The sequence below is a fragment of the Neolamprologus brichardi genome, chromosome 7 (genome assembly GCF_056152115.1).
Source record: "Neolamprologus brichardi isolate AB-2024 chromosome 7, ASM5615211v1, whole genome shotgun sequence".
NCBI classification, from domain to species: Eukaryota; Metazoa; Chordata; class Actinopteri; order Cichliformes; family Cichlidae; genus Neolamprologus; species Neolamprologus brichardi.
This window is the reverse complement of record NC_142110.1, coordinates 58,602,721-58,615,914: the sequence shown is the minus strand read 5'-3', so window position 1 is coordinate 58,615,914 and position 13,194 is coordinate 58,602,721. Positions and strand designations below refer to the sequence as shown.

Below are 13,194 nucleotides of genomic sequence, written 5' to 3'. Positions count from 1 at the left end.
CTTGTCAGCTTTCGTCAGCTTTTACCAATCAGTTTGTTTTTTCTTTCACTCATTCATTCATACATTCATTATTTCTTTGCTGATAGTGGAACCTATCGTCGCATTTAGTTTCCACTCTCAGCAAAATGACGTCATTTCAAAAAGAAAAAGAACTTTAGCTCAGATTACATCGCTGAATCCTTTTTGGGCAGGAACTTACTCTCTAATTGTCCCAGATAAGTGACTTTCTCCCGAGCCCATTTTAATGTTGAGAAACTCACTTGTAACAATTTTCTTGACAACGTGTAGCACTTTTAATTCCCGATGTGCAGATCTGCTTAAAGAAAAGAAATTCACAAACAGAAATCAGTGCACTGTTCTAATCGTGCAGATCTGCTCAACAGAGATTATCGAACAAAACTTTCAGTGCACTGTGAAAGTATCAAAATAAAAAGGCCTTGTTAAGTCATGACACATGCTCCTCATCTCAGGAGGGTAAATCATACCATTAGCATGATTTATCATACCATCATACTAATTGGCAGGCTCAACTTCACAACAAAAGAAAAATCATCAGCTAGATTAACTCCAAACCAACCATCAGCTGCACAACACACAACATAAGCCTAATATGTTATTAGCTATGAGTTTAATCCCCAGGTCTGTGCTCTTCACTCATTTAGGCCACACACCCACTTTATTCAGTTTTCCTTTTTCCCTTCATCATAAAACATGTGACATGTTGTCATGCACTTCACAAAAGAAGTTTGTTCTGACGTATTCAGAGTTGTGTATCTAGGTACAGGATTCACTCGCACATCAAAACAGGAAACTCAGTGTTTTAGAGTCTCCACTCTAACAAACTCCAACACATCCCATTCACTCGTGCTAGAATTCAGTCACCTTTCATTAATCTAAGAACGATCAACTAATTTGCATATCAGCTATTAACCCACTAAGATGACAGGACAACAGAAATGCATGTTCAAAATAGTATCAGAAAAGACAATTTCCCTCATACAGTAAATTACTTGTGCTGCATCAATCAAGCAGAAAGCATCTCCCAATTTACTATATTAACAACTAAATTTATTGCCTGATCACTGGTTGGTCAAACCAGAATCTTTTTTCCCACAAAAGTTAAACTGTTGTCCTGCAACCTAGAGAGTCAATTTTTTGCATTGGATAAATTCAGCATTTGATAACAAGTGTCTGTTAAATTCACACTATTTTAACACTGATGAGAGACAACAAGCTGATTTTCATTGCATGTGTATTTGTGTTATTAGGCAGGTTTAATCAATGTCTGTGGAGCTGCATATCCAGCAGGGCATGTTCTTAAAGCTGCCTTTCCTACACACTTCTCTGCTATTATTTGATCATTTCTTAACTAATGTGCTATGAGTCCACTGGTCTTTGCATCACACTAAGTGACTTGGACAAGATGGAAAACAGACTCACATGCTTAAGATGTTGTCTAATCTTCATGAGCTCTCTTGTGTTTGTGTTAGTAGGGTTAATGCATGTTCTGCTTGTGTGTGTGATTTTGTATGTTTCTTTTTGCAGTGTTTCAGACTCCTTCACAATTTTCCCACTTAAGCAGTCAGTTTTGTTTTTCCCAGGTTTGCTAACCCAAATTTTGATTTCCCAGATTAAACAACAGCATTCTCACTTACTTTCACTCTGTGTTGTTCTCTCCCACTTCAACAGTCCAATAGCTGGCAGTTCTCTTTCAGCTTTGTCCTGTGTTCCACTGTCTCTTCTTGCCATTTTCTCCAAAGGTGGCAAATGTCAAACTCCAACAGTCTCCTCAGTTCTCCTCAAACGTTCTTTTCACATGCACAGTGAATTTGCAGCTTGTTGGAAACACAGTGCCATTCATCCAATCAGGCAGGATGATGGGTTTGCTCTTCTTCTCTGATGCTGTTTGTCCACACTGCTGCTGCTTGCTGGGACGCTTTGCCCAGGACTTTGCTGCTGTCTCTGTCGCTGGAGGAGTGAGAGCTTGCTTGTGAGGTTGAGGGACACATGGAGCTGTAAATAAGTCAGCCAGTAACTTGGCCTGAACGTTTCCAATGATGTTAAACTATAACTTTCTTCCGACCGCTGCATGTAGAAAATTGATTCAGATCTGCTTTTCATCTGAAAGTGACAAACTAAGACATTTTCATTATTGTCATCACTGCTTAATCAACACACATCTCTCTCTCTCTCTGTTTTTGTGAACAGTCCTTTCTTAAAAGCAGAAAATGAGATTGTAGTTGTTCTTGGCTGATAAACACAAAACCTTTTTCCTATGATTATTTTTCATCTACAATGTAAATTTTATCTCTTTTGTACTCTTTTTTTTTCTCTTTACAATAGCTGGTGACCTGCAGAATCACCGCTCTCACAATCAGAGGCAATTACTTTTACACAGCGCACAAAAACACTGTGACGTCAGACACATTCACACTCACTTTTTTCATCTGCGTAAATAAATCATTTGGCCAATGGCATGTGCCATGGTGATCCATAAATATGATCACAAGTTTATTTAATTATTTTCAACCCAACAAAACAAATAAACAAAAACATGATGCTGATGTTATGAACACTCTACACATGAGTCAAGATGCAGGAAAACTGCTCACGGAAACTCTGCACACTCCAGTTATCACAGTTATCATAATTCTGTTTCCCTCTCTTTGAAGAGTTCTCAGCCAGCTCCTGATCTGATAATGTGTAGCTTGATCATCAGCTCAGAAGAGACCACAACGCAACCTCACAAAGTGGTTGCGTGCTTTGCCCCACAGTGGCAAAGACTTGCACTTTCATATTCAATTCAGCTTCTCCATCATGTAGTTTTCAGCTGCTTCATACAGGGTTCAGCATATTAGTTGTTTTCACAGGTGTGCTCTATATCTCAACAATGGCTCATAATAAGACGACATCTTTCAAACAGGTCAAATGCCTCTATGCACGTAATTAGTTAAAATATGTACCTATATCACTTCATCTCATATGTCATTGTACTTAATTTGAGCAACCCTAAGCTTAATGCAGATTACTTTTAACAACTGACACAGACGTACACAAACAACACAAATAGGTCTTTAACTTTCCCCAGCCTGCGTGAACCCGCACGGCCGTTGAGCTGCTGGACTCGCGTGTACACGCGCAGTCACTGAGCTGCACCTGCCTGCGTGAAACCGCACGGCATAGGCGTCGCTCTCTTTTATTTATAAGCCTGCGATTAACCGCACGGCTCAGGTCCGCGTGAAACCCTCGCGACCGTGCTCGCGTGAACCCGCGCAACTAAGGAGCCGTCGCTCTCTTTCCTTTATAAGCCTGCGATTAACCGCATGGCTCAGGTCCGCGTGAACCCGCGCAGCTACAGCGCTCTTCTTTGTACAGTACTTACTTGGTGTTGCTCTTGCATTAATCTCGAATCCCGTCAATAACCATCCAGCGAGGAGAAAAAACAGACAGCTAATCCACCGGCCCGATGACGAATTCTCACGTCTCCGGATTTTACTACAGGAACTTCTATACGTCCTGGCTGACGTCTTTCGGCTTGTCTCTTTTTCCCCTGGGTGAATGTCAATTCTAGGGATCCGGCTTCGAAGGACCAATTAATGTTGGGTCTGTCTAGCACAGGCCCACCGCTGGAACGAGACAATTTAAAAACACAGCAAAAGCATTGAACACCAAGTAGGCAAAGTTCTTCGTGTTACTCATGCATGAGGGAGACCTGCCTGGAGCCAAGTGTCGTTCCACCACTTATCTCCGTCAGACTCTCAGCCAGGTTCCCCATAGCACTCCTTTTATTGTGGTAACATGAATATGCATAGGGTCATTAACATATAACATCTTACATAGGTATACATGTGAACAAAGGATTGTGTGTGTGTGTGTGTGTGTGTGGTCAGAGTGTGACCCCATAAAGACTTCCCTAAACCTGCTGGTCTGGAAGTCCAGCAGTCCATCTAAACAAAAGGCACTTAGCCTACAACAGATATAGCCACGTTTATCCTACCATAAAACAATAAGAGAAGGTACGACCTCTCCCATGCTCCCAGTGTGTGGGTGTGGATGCCAGAACACTCTGGAATGCGCACAAAGCCTTTGCAGACTATTAAGGATCACACATCCTATCACTACACAATCGATTATACACCTCTACCAATCTAAAACTAATTATAAAACTCTAAGCATATATAAGTAGATATTTCTAAGCATAAATAACAATCAACAATACAAAACCTAACAATAATCCTATCATTACCTGATTTAATTCGTACATAGATCTGGAATTATTTGAACAGTGACAGTTTTGATTCTGTACTTAACAACAAATATAAACTGAAATAATCCAGATTTTAGCTTTAAGAGGACAATCGAGGAGATTGTATTAACTGTTTGTTACAGCCAATTTTATACACAATACCCTAATTTCAAGAGTACAAATTAACTGCAACACTTTTTTAAAAGCCATTGGTGGACAATTGCAGGGTATTGTTTCATTATTCTAATCAATTGCACAGTTGAATTCCAGAGTGTTTATTCTGGAGTTCAGTTTGCATTTTGAATCCATTTCTTTTAACACACGACATGAGCTACTGCTGCAAACCTAACAGGCAATCCTTAAACCTAAAACCAAAAAATAGCCAATCATTAGCATAGAACATAGAGAATGAAGAAAACAACTGTTCTTGCAAATTCTGCAGGATCTACAGGATCATTTCCATGGTATAAAATAATGTTTCTAAACACCCTGAAAAGGAAGGTCAACATATTATAACCTTACTTCTACCCAAAAAGACATTATGGGAGAAAATGTAGAGGGTTAACAACAAGGTACAAATTGGACATGAGCTATTCTAAAAATAAATTTAAAAAAAAGAAAAAAAGCATACTAAATCATTCAATTCAGTGTGCTTGTTTTTAGTATTCAATAGTACTGTACTGGAATCATTCAATTCCAATTGAGCCCCTGAATGTAAGGACTGTGTCTAAAAATGACTTCAATTACTCAAGATTTAACATAGTTGTTTTCTTTAACAGCCCAAATTTAAAATTACAGTACATCTAGAAAGTATTCACAGTGCTTCACTTGGTCCACAGTTTGTCATGTTACAGCCTTATTCCAAAATGCATTAAATGTATTTTTATTTCAAGATTCTACACACAGTACCCTATTATTACAACATGAAAACAATTGCTTGAATTTTTTTTTTGCAAATTTCTTAAGAATAAAAAACAGAAACATATAACATGTACATATGTATCTACAGCCTTTGATAAAGCCTTTGATAAAGTCCAAGGAATTGTCTGTATCAAGGCACAGATCTGGAGAAGGGTGTAGAAAAATGGAGGCTCTTAATGAGCACAGTAGCCTCAATCATCTGTAATTGCAAGAAATTTGGAACCACCTGGACTCCTCCTAGTCTGCATCGGAGTAGAAAAGCCTTCAGTCAGGGAGGTGACCAAGAGCCCGATAATCAGACTCTACAGAGCTCTAGCTCTGCACACACAGAGGAGAACCTTCCAGAAGGACAATCACTCCTCAAAGGCACATGACAGTTTGCCTGGAGTTTGTCAAAAGTCATCTCTTTGATCATAATGCCAAGCGTCATGTGTGGAGGAAACCAGACACTGCTGATTAAATGGCTAATTCCATCCCTATAGTGAAGCATGGTGGTGGCAGCTTCATACTGTGGAGATGGTTTTCAGCACCAGGAACTGGGATACTAGGCAGGGTTGAGGGGAAGATGGATACAACAACGTACAGAGACATACCTGATCAAAGCATGCACCAGAGTGGTCTCGGCCTGGGACTGGGATGAACTTCCATTTTCCAAAAGGACAACAACCCTAAGCACACAGGCAAAATAACAAAGGAGTGGCTTGGGGCTGAATCCTTTGAGCCTAGAAATCTCTACCTAACCTGATGGGGCTTGAGAGGTTCTGTAAAGAAGAATAGGAAAAACTGCCCAAAAGCAATAGTGCCAAACTTGCACCATCATAGTCAAAAACGCTTGAGGCTGTAATTGCTGCCAAAGGTGATTTGACAAATATTGAGCAAAGGCTGTGAATACTTATGTAAGTTTTATATTTTTGTTTTTTTTTTTGTTTTTTTTTTACAAGAATGATCTGAAAAGAAAACTATGGAGAAGAACTGTGTCACTGTGCTGTCTGAAGGATACCACATTATCTGCCAAAGATTGTGAAGGCAATGTTATGGTATGTGCTAACATACACATGCCACAACACTGCATTGACTATACTCTGCTTAGATTCAGCCAAATGCAGCAAAACACATTTGCCAGCACTTTACGGTGCAAATACAATGCAACCCAAAGCATTACAGTAAAATCAACCTAAGAATTCCTCATGATAAAGAAATGGTATATTCTGCAGTGGCCATGCCAGTCACTTCAACTCAACTGAACAGGAGCATGCTTTTCAGAGCACTTTGCTCTCCGACTGCAGGCTTACTTGTTCCTAGAGTATTTAAAAGTAGAATGGGAGGCAGAACCTTCAGTTTTCAGGCCCCTCTTCTGTGGAAACAGCTTCCAGTTTGTATTCAGGAGACAGACACTATCTCTACTTTTAAGATTAGGCTTAAAATTTTCCTTTTTGCTAAAGCATATAGTTAGGGCTGGATCAGGTGACCCTGAATCCTCCCTTAGTTACACTTTTGGTGCAGGCTGCTCGGGATTCCCATGATGCATTGAGTATTTACTCTTCAGTCACCTTTCTCACTCGCTATGTGTTAAATAGACCTCTCTGCATTGAATCATACGTGTTATTAATCTCTGGCTCTCTTCCACAGCATGTCTTTTATCCTGTCTTTCGGTCGTAGCAGATGGCTGCCCCTCCCTGAGCCTGGTTCTGCTGGAGGTTTCTTCCTGTTAAAGAGAGTTTTCCCTTCCCACTATTGCCAAGTGCTTGCTCACAGGGGGTCATATGATTGTTGGGTTTTACTCTGTATGTATTATTGTAGGGATACTTTACAATATATAAAGCGCCTTGAGGCGACTATTGTTGTAATTTGGCGCTATATAAATAAAATTGAATTGAAATGAATTGAATAAAAAACAATACTGATATTTAAAAATACATTTATTTGTCTGATTACTTTAGAACCTCTGAAAATGGTACTGTGTATAAAAGTTGGTGTAATTCCTAAACTGTTAATGTAATATTTTTGTTACACCTTTTCAATGAAAGCTGAAAGTTTTGTTAGCACATTTCTGCACATAAAGATTTTAAAGCTGCATTAACTCAGCTCTTGAGTGTAGTTAAGCATTTCATTCGATTTTGAACTCACATACTCTTATCCATGTCTTGTGGAAAGAAGTTCTGGTGTGTAATAGCCTACAGCAATAAAAAGATGATTTGCAAAGATAACAAGTAATTAAATTAAGAAAGTGGAATGTCCGGCATTTTTTTCTTTCAGCTGTTGGTGAAAGAAAAAGCTAAACTAAAAAGGACTGAATATTAAACTTAAAATTGTTAAGTAACCAGAGGCATGCCTGCAAATTAAAGCTAACATTTCTTTAACTCCCCTGGATATACTTTCTACTAACTTTCTTCCACCAGAACAATTTATTAAAGTCAAAGAAGCAGGTTTTTAGCTGGACTTTCTGTCATCCAAGTGACCAAAATATCTAAATATAATTTGAGAGAAGATCTATATTTAAGAACTGCACACTAAAGCTATTTGACAAGACAGCACACCAAAGCACAGAAAAATCTATAGTTTATATGTTGTTAAATCCATGAATGTCTGAGGATCCAATAATTTTGCATACACTCTTTGGTTTTCCTCAATTAATATGCACACACCATGGCTCACAGGAGAACAGAATTCACGTCGGAACACGCTTGCACTTTTCTTGCATCCTGGCTAGATTTCAAGCTGTGGCCTTGAACTGTTCAGTCTGCATTGAGTGTCTTCTTAGAAGCATCCGCCTAGTAAGCTCTTTCCGGGGCCCAGGAGGAGCAGAGGGAAAAAATTGCTTTTGGCCAGACTCTTTCTCAGAAAAACGACTTCCATTGCTGAAGTTACAAACATTAAGGATGGGGGTGTTAGTAAGAGGTGGCAGAGATCTTGGTCTGGCCTGTGAGTTAAGATCCAGCAAGAAGGCACCAGAACCTCTGCGCTCATATCCAGAAAGGATTCTCTGACTCGTTCCTGACACCAACTCCCTGGAACCCATTGTGCTAGAGGAATGCAAAGGCGCCAGCCTCTTGCCATCTGTCAGGTCTCTAGCTTTCTGCTCTTCAGGGACATTTTGAATGTTTACAGCTATTTGTGGGTCAGAGTTGTATATGTCTGCGCCTAGCTTGCGTCTTTGAATGACATTATGAAGGCTTGATGAAGCCATGCAAGGTTGCAGTTGTGTTACAAGAATTTTACCAGTGGAAAGCGAGGAGGGGACTGAATCTGTACCAAGGTTTTCAGAATGCAGATTAGGATGGGAGGCAGAGTGAGATGAAATGAGACCTGGTAGTGGTATCTTTTGTCCAACTTGTTTGGCACTATCATTCTTTCCAACTCTTGCCTTTTCATTACTTGCTTCACACCATTTGTAGCTGTCAGAGTTTGGGCTGTTATCCTCATCCAGTCTAGGAACTCTGAATGAGAAGTTATCAGTCAGACTTAAATTCTGGGCTTTTTCTGAGACTGAAGCTTCAGGAGGTTGCTGGGTGAGCAGAGATGCTGGGATCTTCAGCCAGGGTTCAGAATTCAGCCTCAGTAGAGGCTGCTGCAGTCCATTTAGAGGTGCTTGGCAAAGCCCGCGAAATCTTGACGGGGAGCACGGATGGGAGCTTATGCCACAGATCTGTGCTTCTTTAAAAGAAAAGACTGGTTTTGGAGGGCACAAGGTAGAGGAGGTGCACTGGGGAGATGTGATGAGCTGGATTTCAGATGGAGATGCAGGAGCTGGTAATGTCATTTTTTCTGCCTGGTCACGAGGACGAAGGGGAGGCATGCTGAGGTACTGCTTGGTTTGCAGTTTACCACATGGGAATTTGTCAGTTGTTATGATGATCACCTCCTTTCCCTTGTCTTTACATGCATCAAGCAACAAGTTCAGCACCTTTAGGTCTCCAGTCATGACTGCGTAAACCAATGCTGATGTCCCAGACTGATCCTCCAGACTGATGTCTGCCCCACTGGCCAAAAGCAGAGAAACCACCTCTGGGCCAGCCTGCTCCCGGCAGGCATGCATCAGTGCAGATCGACCTTCTTTGTCCTGGATGTTGGGGTCTGCTCCCTTCTCTAGAAGAAACTGGATCAGCTTGACTCGACTGGCACTCTGGGCATCAACATGCTGGGTACGGCAGGCCACCATCAGTGGGGTCTGGCCTTGGCTGTCACTCTCATTGATGTAGGCTCCCCCTTCCAGGAGCAGTCGTGTGAGCCGCAGGCGACGGAGAAACACTGCTTTTAGTAGTGGATTACCTGAATCTATGGTTACACCAGGATTACAGCCTTCTGCCTCCATGCTTCTTGGTCACAGATGGTGATTTTGAAGATGTAGAAAGACAGATTTCTGTGGAAAATAACAAAACTATTTAAGGTTCTGTAGAAGAAGAGCAGTTGCACACAAGCAATTTTAATAGAAATAAGTAGAACATAGTTGTGTAATAGCCAGGCGTATTCTCAAGTCAAGTACATATAGAGTACACATTTTCCGTGTTAGATGAACTAAAATGTTCTGGATTTTAAATACAAATCCAGTACACTGTATTTATCAGTACAACACTTGCCGCACTTGCCATGATGACGATATCAGCAGGAAACCTGTCGAAAAACAGTAGCAACCCACACATGCAACTCTAGAAATCTTCCTTAATTCGATACCAATATGATTCTTGTTTAGTTACGTCAAGGTGCAAAAGGACACAGTTAGAGCTTAGATAAGTGTCATGGTGTGGGTTAAAATTCCAGTCTTCTGGCTGTTGTTAGAAAAGTTGAAAAAAAAAAAGTGCCAGGTGTCGCATGTTATAATATTATATGTATGTGCTAATGTATTTGTTATCTTTAGTCTTACTTTACAATTTGCTTTTTAATTCATTAACTTTTAATTTAATCTACTCTGTTTATAAGTGATAATTTCAAATGAATTGCATATATTACAGTTTCTTTACCAAAGTGTGAAACAAATAGCCAGGAAAAGATGACTGGAAGATGAAATAGCCAGGAAGATGACTGATAATGATATTGTCATCTTCATTTTCAGCAGTTCTATGTCTGCAGCACAAGCAGAGCCAGCCTCTTTCTACCCGCCTTTGTGCTGTTTGTCCTTGCCTTTTTCTATCAGGCCAGAAAAGGCTGCAGTTAACAACGTCTCAGACAGTAACACAACATTTTCTTCAGTTAGTCACAGAAACCAAAACACTACAATGAAAAACATTCCTAGACTGTTTTTTGGTAATTTTTCTGCTTTTTGTATGTAAAGTAGCAACAGTGGGTGTTTATGTGGGACCTGCTTTACCAGTCATATTAGAGCTGTGATGACAGTGAAAACACGCACACACACACAAACACACACACACACACACACACATATATATATATCACAGGAAAACATTACTGCTCTTGTCTAGTTTTTCTGGATTTGAACTACAGAATATAGTTATTGTGGTTTTGCATGAGAAAACAGACATCAGCTGTGCTGGGTGGGAATCACAGATGTTGTGCCACTTATGAATATAATGAACCTTACTTCTTGATTGCATTACCTTTAATATGAGCAGGCAACATGTTTTCATCTTGCAACTGCTGTCAGCAGTAAAGTCTGTCTGCTGGCAGCTATTACCCATCAGAAAAAAAACACCACCTGCACCATGTTTGACAGATGAGGTGTAGGTGGTATGCATTCAGTTATCCTGTTCCGTATTTGGTCAAAACCTCTTTGCTGGTGCCCAGGTCAATCACTTGGTTACTGAACTATACATGCATCTCTTGGGTTCTGGCCTTTGGCATTTGTGTCTTCATAACCTTTTCAGCCACATTATTACAGTATTAGCAGAGGAATTCGAGAAGTATCTCACAAGCCCAGATGTGACACTGACATATATAATTTATAGTGTGCACATTATAAATGTGGATGTCTAAGGTAGCATGAAACTAGCATACAACAGATTTGGGATAACAATTTGGGATGACAATCTACAATGTAGCTTAAAATCTTCACTCTACCCTTATGCTGTCCTTATTTTCCCTTCAAATGCTTACTAACTGCAGTGCAAACATTACACCTTTTGTCTTCCTCTCTGCAGATCTCTAACAGTTGAACAGTTGAATATCAAAAAAATCCACCTCACCTGAACAGTATTAGCTCAACATTCATCCTGTGGAAGACCACTGTGTGTGTGTTTGTGTGTGTAGATATATGTTTACTGCAAGTGTGTTGTTCATGGTGAGAATCCTAGAGCCATATAATTACAATGCTATCTTTGTTACTTCAAAGATTAACATCTTTTGTGCATTAAATTCCATTCAGAGTTATCAACTGGTTGTAAGATAAGCAAAATAATAAAATTAAGTTGCAAAGTTGAGGAATCGCTACTGTGTATCTGTGTGACTCACCAGCCTCCAGTCAGTCAAGATTAGTCCTCTCCTGCAGACATTCACTCTCCTGTTGCAGAGCTGCGACTGGCGTGATGCTGGAAGGATTGTGTCACAATAACTGAGAGGAGAAAGAAACTGCAGCAACCAAGGTTTTCCAGAATGAGTCTGCTTCTCAGACAAAATGTGTTATGAGCGCGAGTGATACAGACTTGATTTCAGGGAGGTCTAAGAAATGGTTAATCCATCGCTACAGCAGCAGCAGTTGCAGAGAGAGAGAAAACAAGGAAGGTTGACAAAGATGAACGCACAAGGTGAAGCACTATAGCAACAACATGTTCTTTCATCAAAGGGGGTCTGATTCAGTAAAGGCTTATTAATTGTGAAATTAGCCACAGAGGACGTTTTTTTTTTTACTTATGTGCAGAAAGGAAACTGCATTTTCTCCACCTTATCAATGACATCTCCATGACAACCATCAAGAAGGCTGAATGACGGCACACATTGTAATTGTGCTGGAGGAACTGTTCTTTGTCTGTATGAATGTGTGTGGGGGGAGAGTGTGTACACACCTCTGTGAGAACCAGATTCTTTGCATGTACCTTATTTTTTGTAATATGAATGCTTGAATATGAAGGCTTGTAACAGGGACTCAAGAAAGACAAGGATTACTTACAATTTATTCACCATAAAAAGACTTGTAGTTCTTAACAAATAATTATCCTTATTATTTTAAGTCTGATGTGTTTCCCATTAATGCAACTAATGTGGCTCTATAGATCATATTTACTTTGTGTTGTCCAGCCCAGCTGGACCAAATGTTCAGTTCTCCATATAGTATGTAAAAGCTGTTTGTGGTTGTGTATGTTTTATATCTATTTTACTGTGATCCACCCAGTAGGAAAATATGCTCAGCAGGAAGCTGTCAGTAGCCTCATAACAGTTTTCAAAAGCTTCAGTTTCTCTTGTGGCTACCTTAGGCTGGCTCCAGAACTCTCATAGTAAAATGCTAAAGCTAAATTAACTAATTAAAAGCTTTAAATGCTGATAGAAAATGTTTTAGTGTCAGTGAATAGTTCCCTAATTTAAAACTAATTTACAAATTATAAATTGGTTTTATAACATACTTTCTTTCTTTCGTTCTGTCTTTTAGTTTGTCTGTGACCCAGTGCCGCTACTGCCAAATATAGTCACTTCTGGCTCCAAAAAAATACCATGAAGGTGGCCAGAATGAGTTTGAGGCTTCAAAATGTGAAGTCCAAAAACCATCAGGTGATATCACTGTGGCCACGTCCATCTTACATATACAGTCTATGCACACTTAAACAAATCAGCAAGTGCAGATAAATATGTCATTTCAAGGTGACTGGGTTGGATCATCCTTAATTCACTCACTGGCTTCTTTTAATCAAAAACAATAGTTTTAAATGGTTCAATAAAAGATCATGCCAGAGACGGGGAAAAACAGGTTATAATGAAATGAATGGCCATAAATAAATGCAAAACCATTAGAGCACAGTATTTATAAAACTTGCCATGCTTCTGACTTTTTTATATTCTTTGCACATTCTGCTAAGGCTGTTTGTAACCCAGCTGTTACAGTAATTGTCCAAACAATGGTACATGGTTTTTATCACTTTGCTGTA

The 13,194-nt window shown here is 39.8% G+C and overlaps 1 protein-coding gene across 1 annotated transcript; it reads right to left on the bottom strand.

Annotated features, from left to right (window-relative positions):
* Positions 1–4,645: 4,645 nt before the first annotated feature.
* Positions 4,646–11,720, bottom strand: ankrd34ba (ankyrin repeat domain 34Ba). Its single transcript, XM_006797290.2, has 2 exons — positions 11,570–11,720; positions 4,646–9,527 (listed from the first exon to the last, which is right to left on the bottom strand). The coding sequence occupies exon 2, from the start codon at positions 9,477–9,479 to the stop codon at positions 7,881–7,883; it is 1,599 nt and encodes a 532-aa protein (XP_006797353.1). The 5' UTR covers positions 9,480–9,527; positions 11,570–11,720; the 3' UTR covers positions 4,646–7,880.
* Between the last annotated feature and the right edge of the window lie 1,474 nt (positions 11,721–13,194).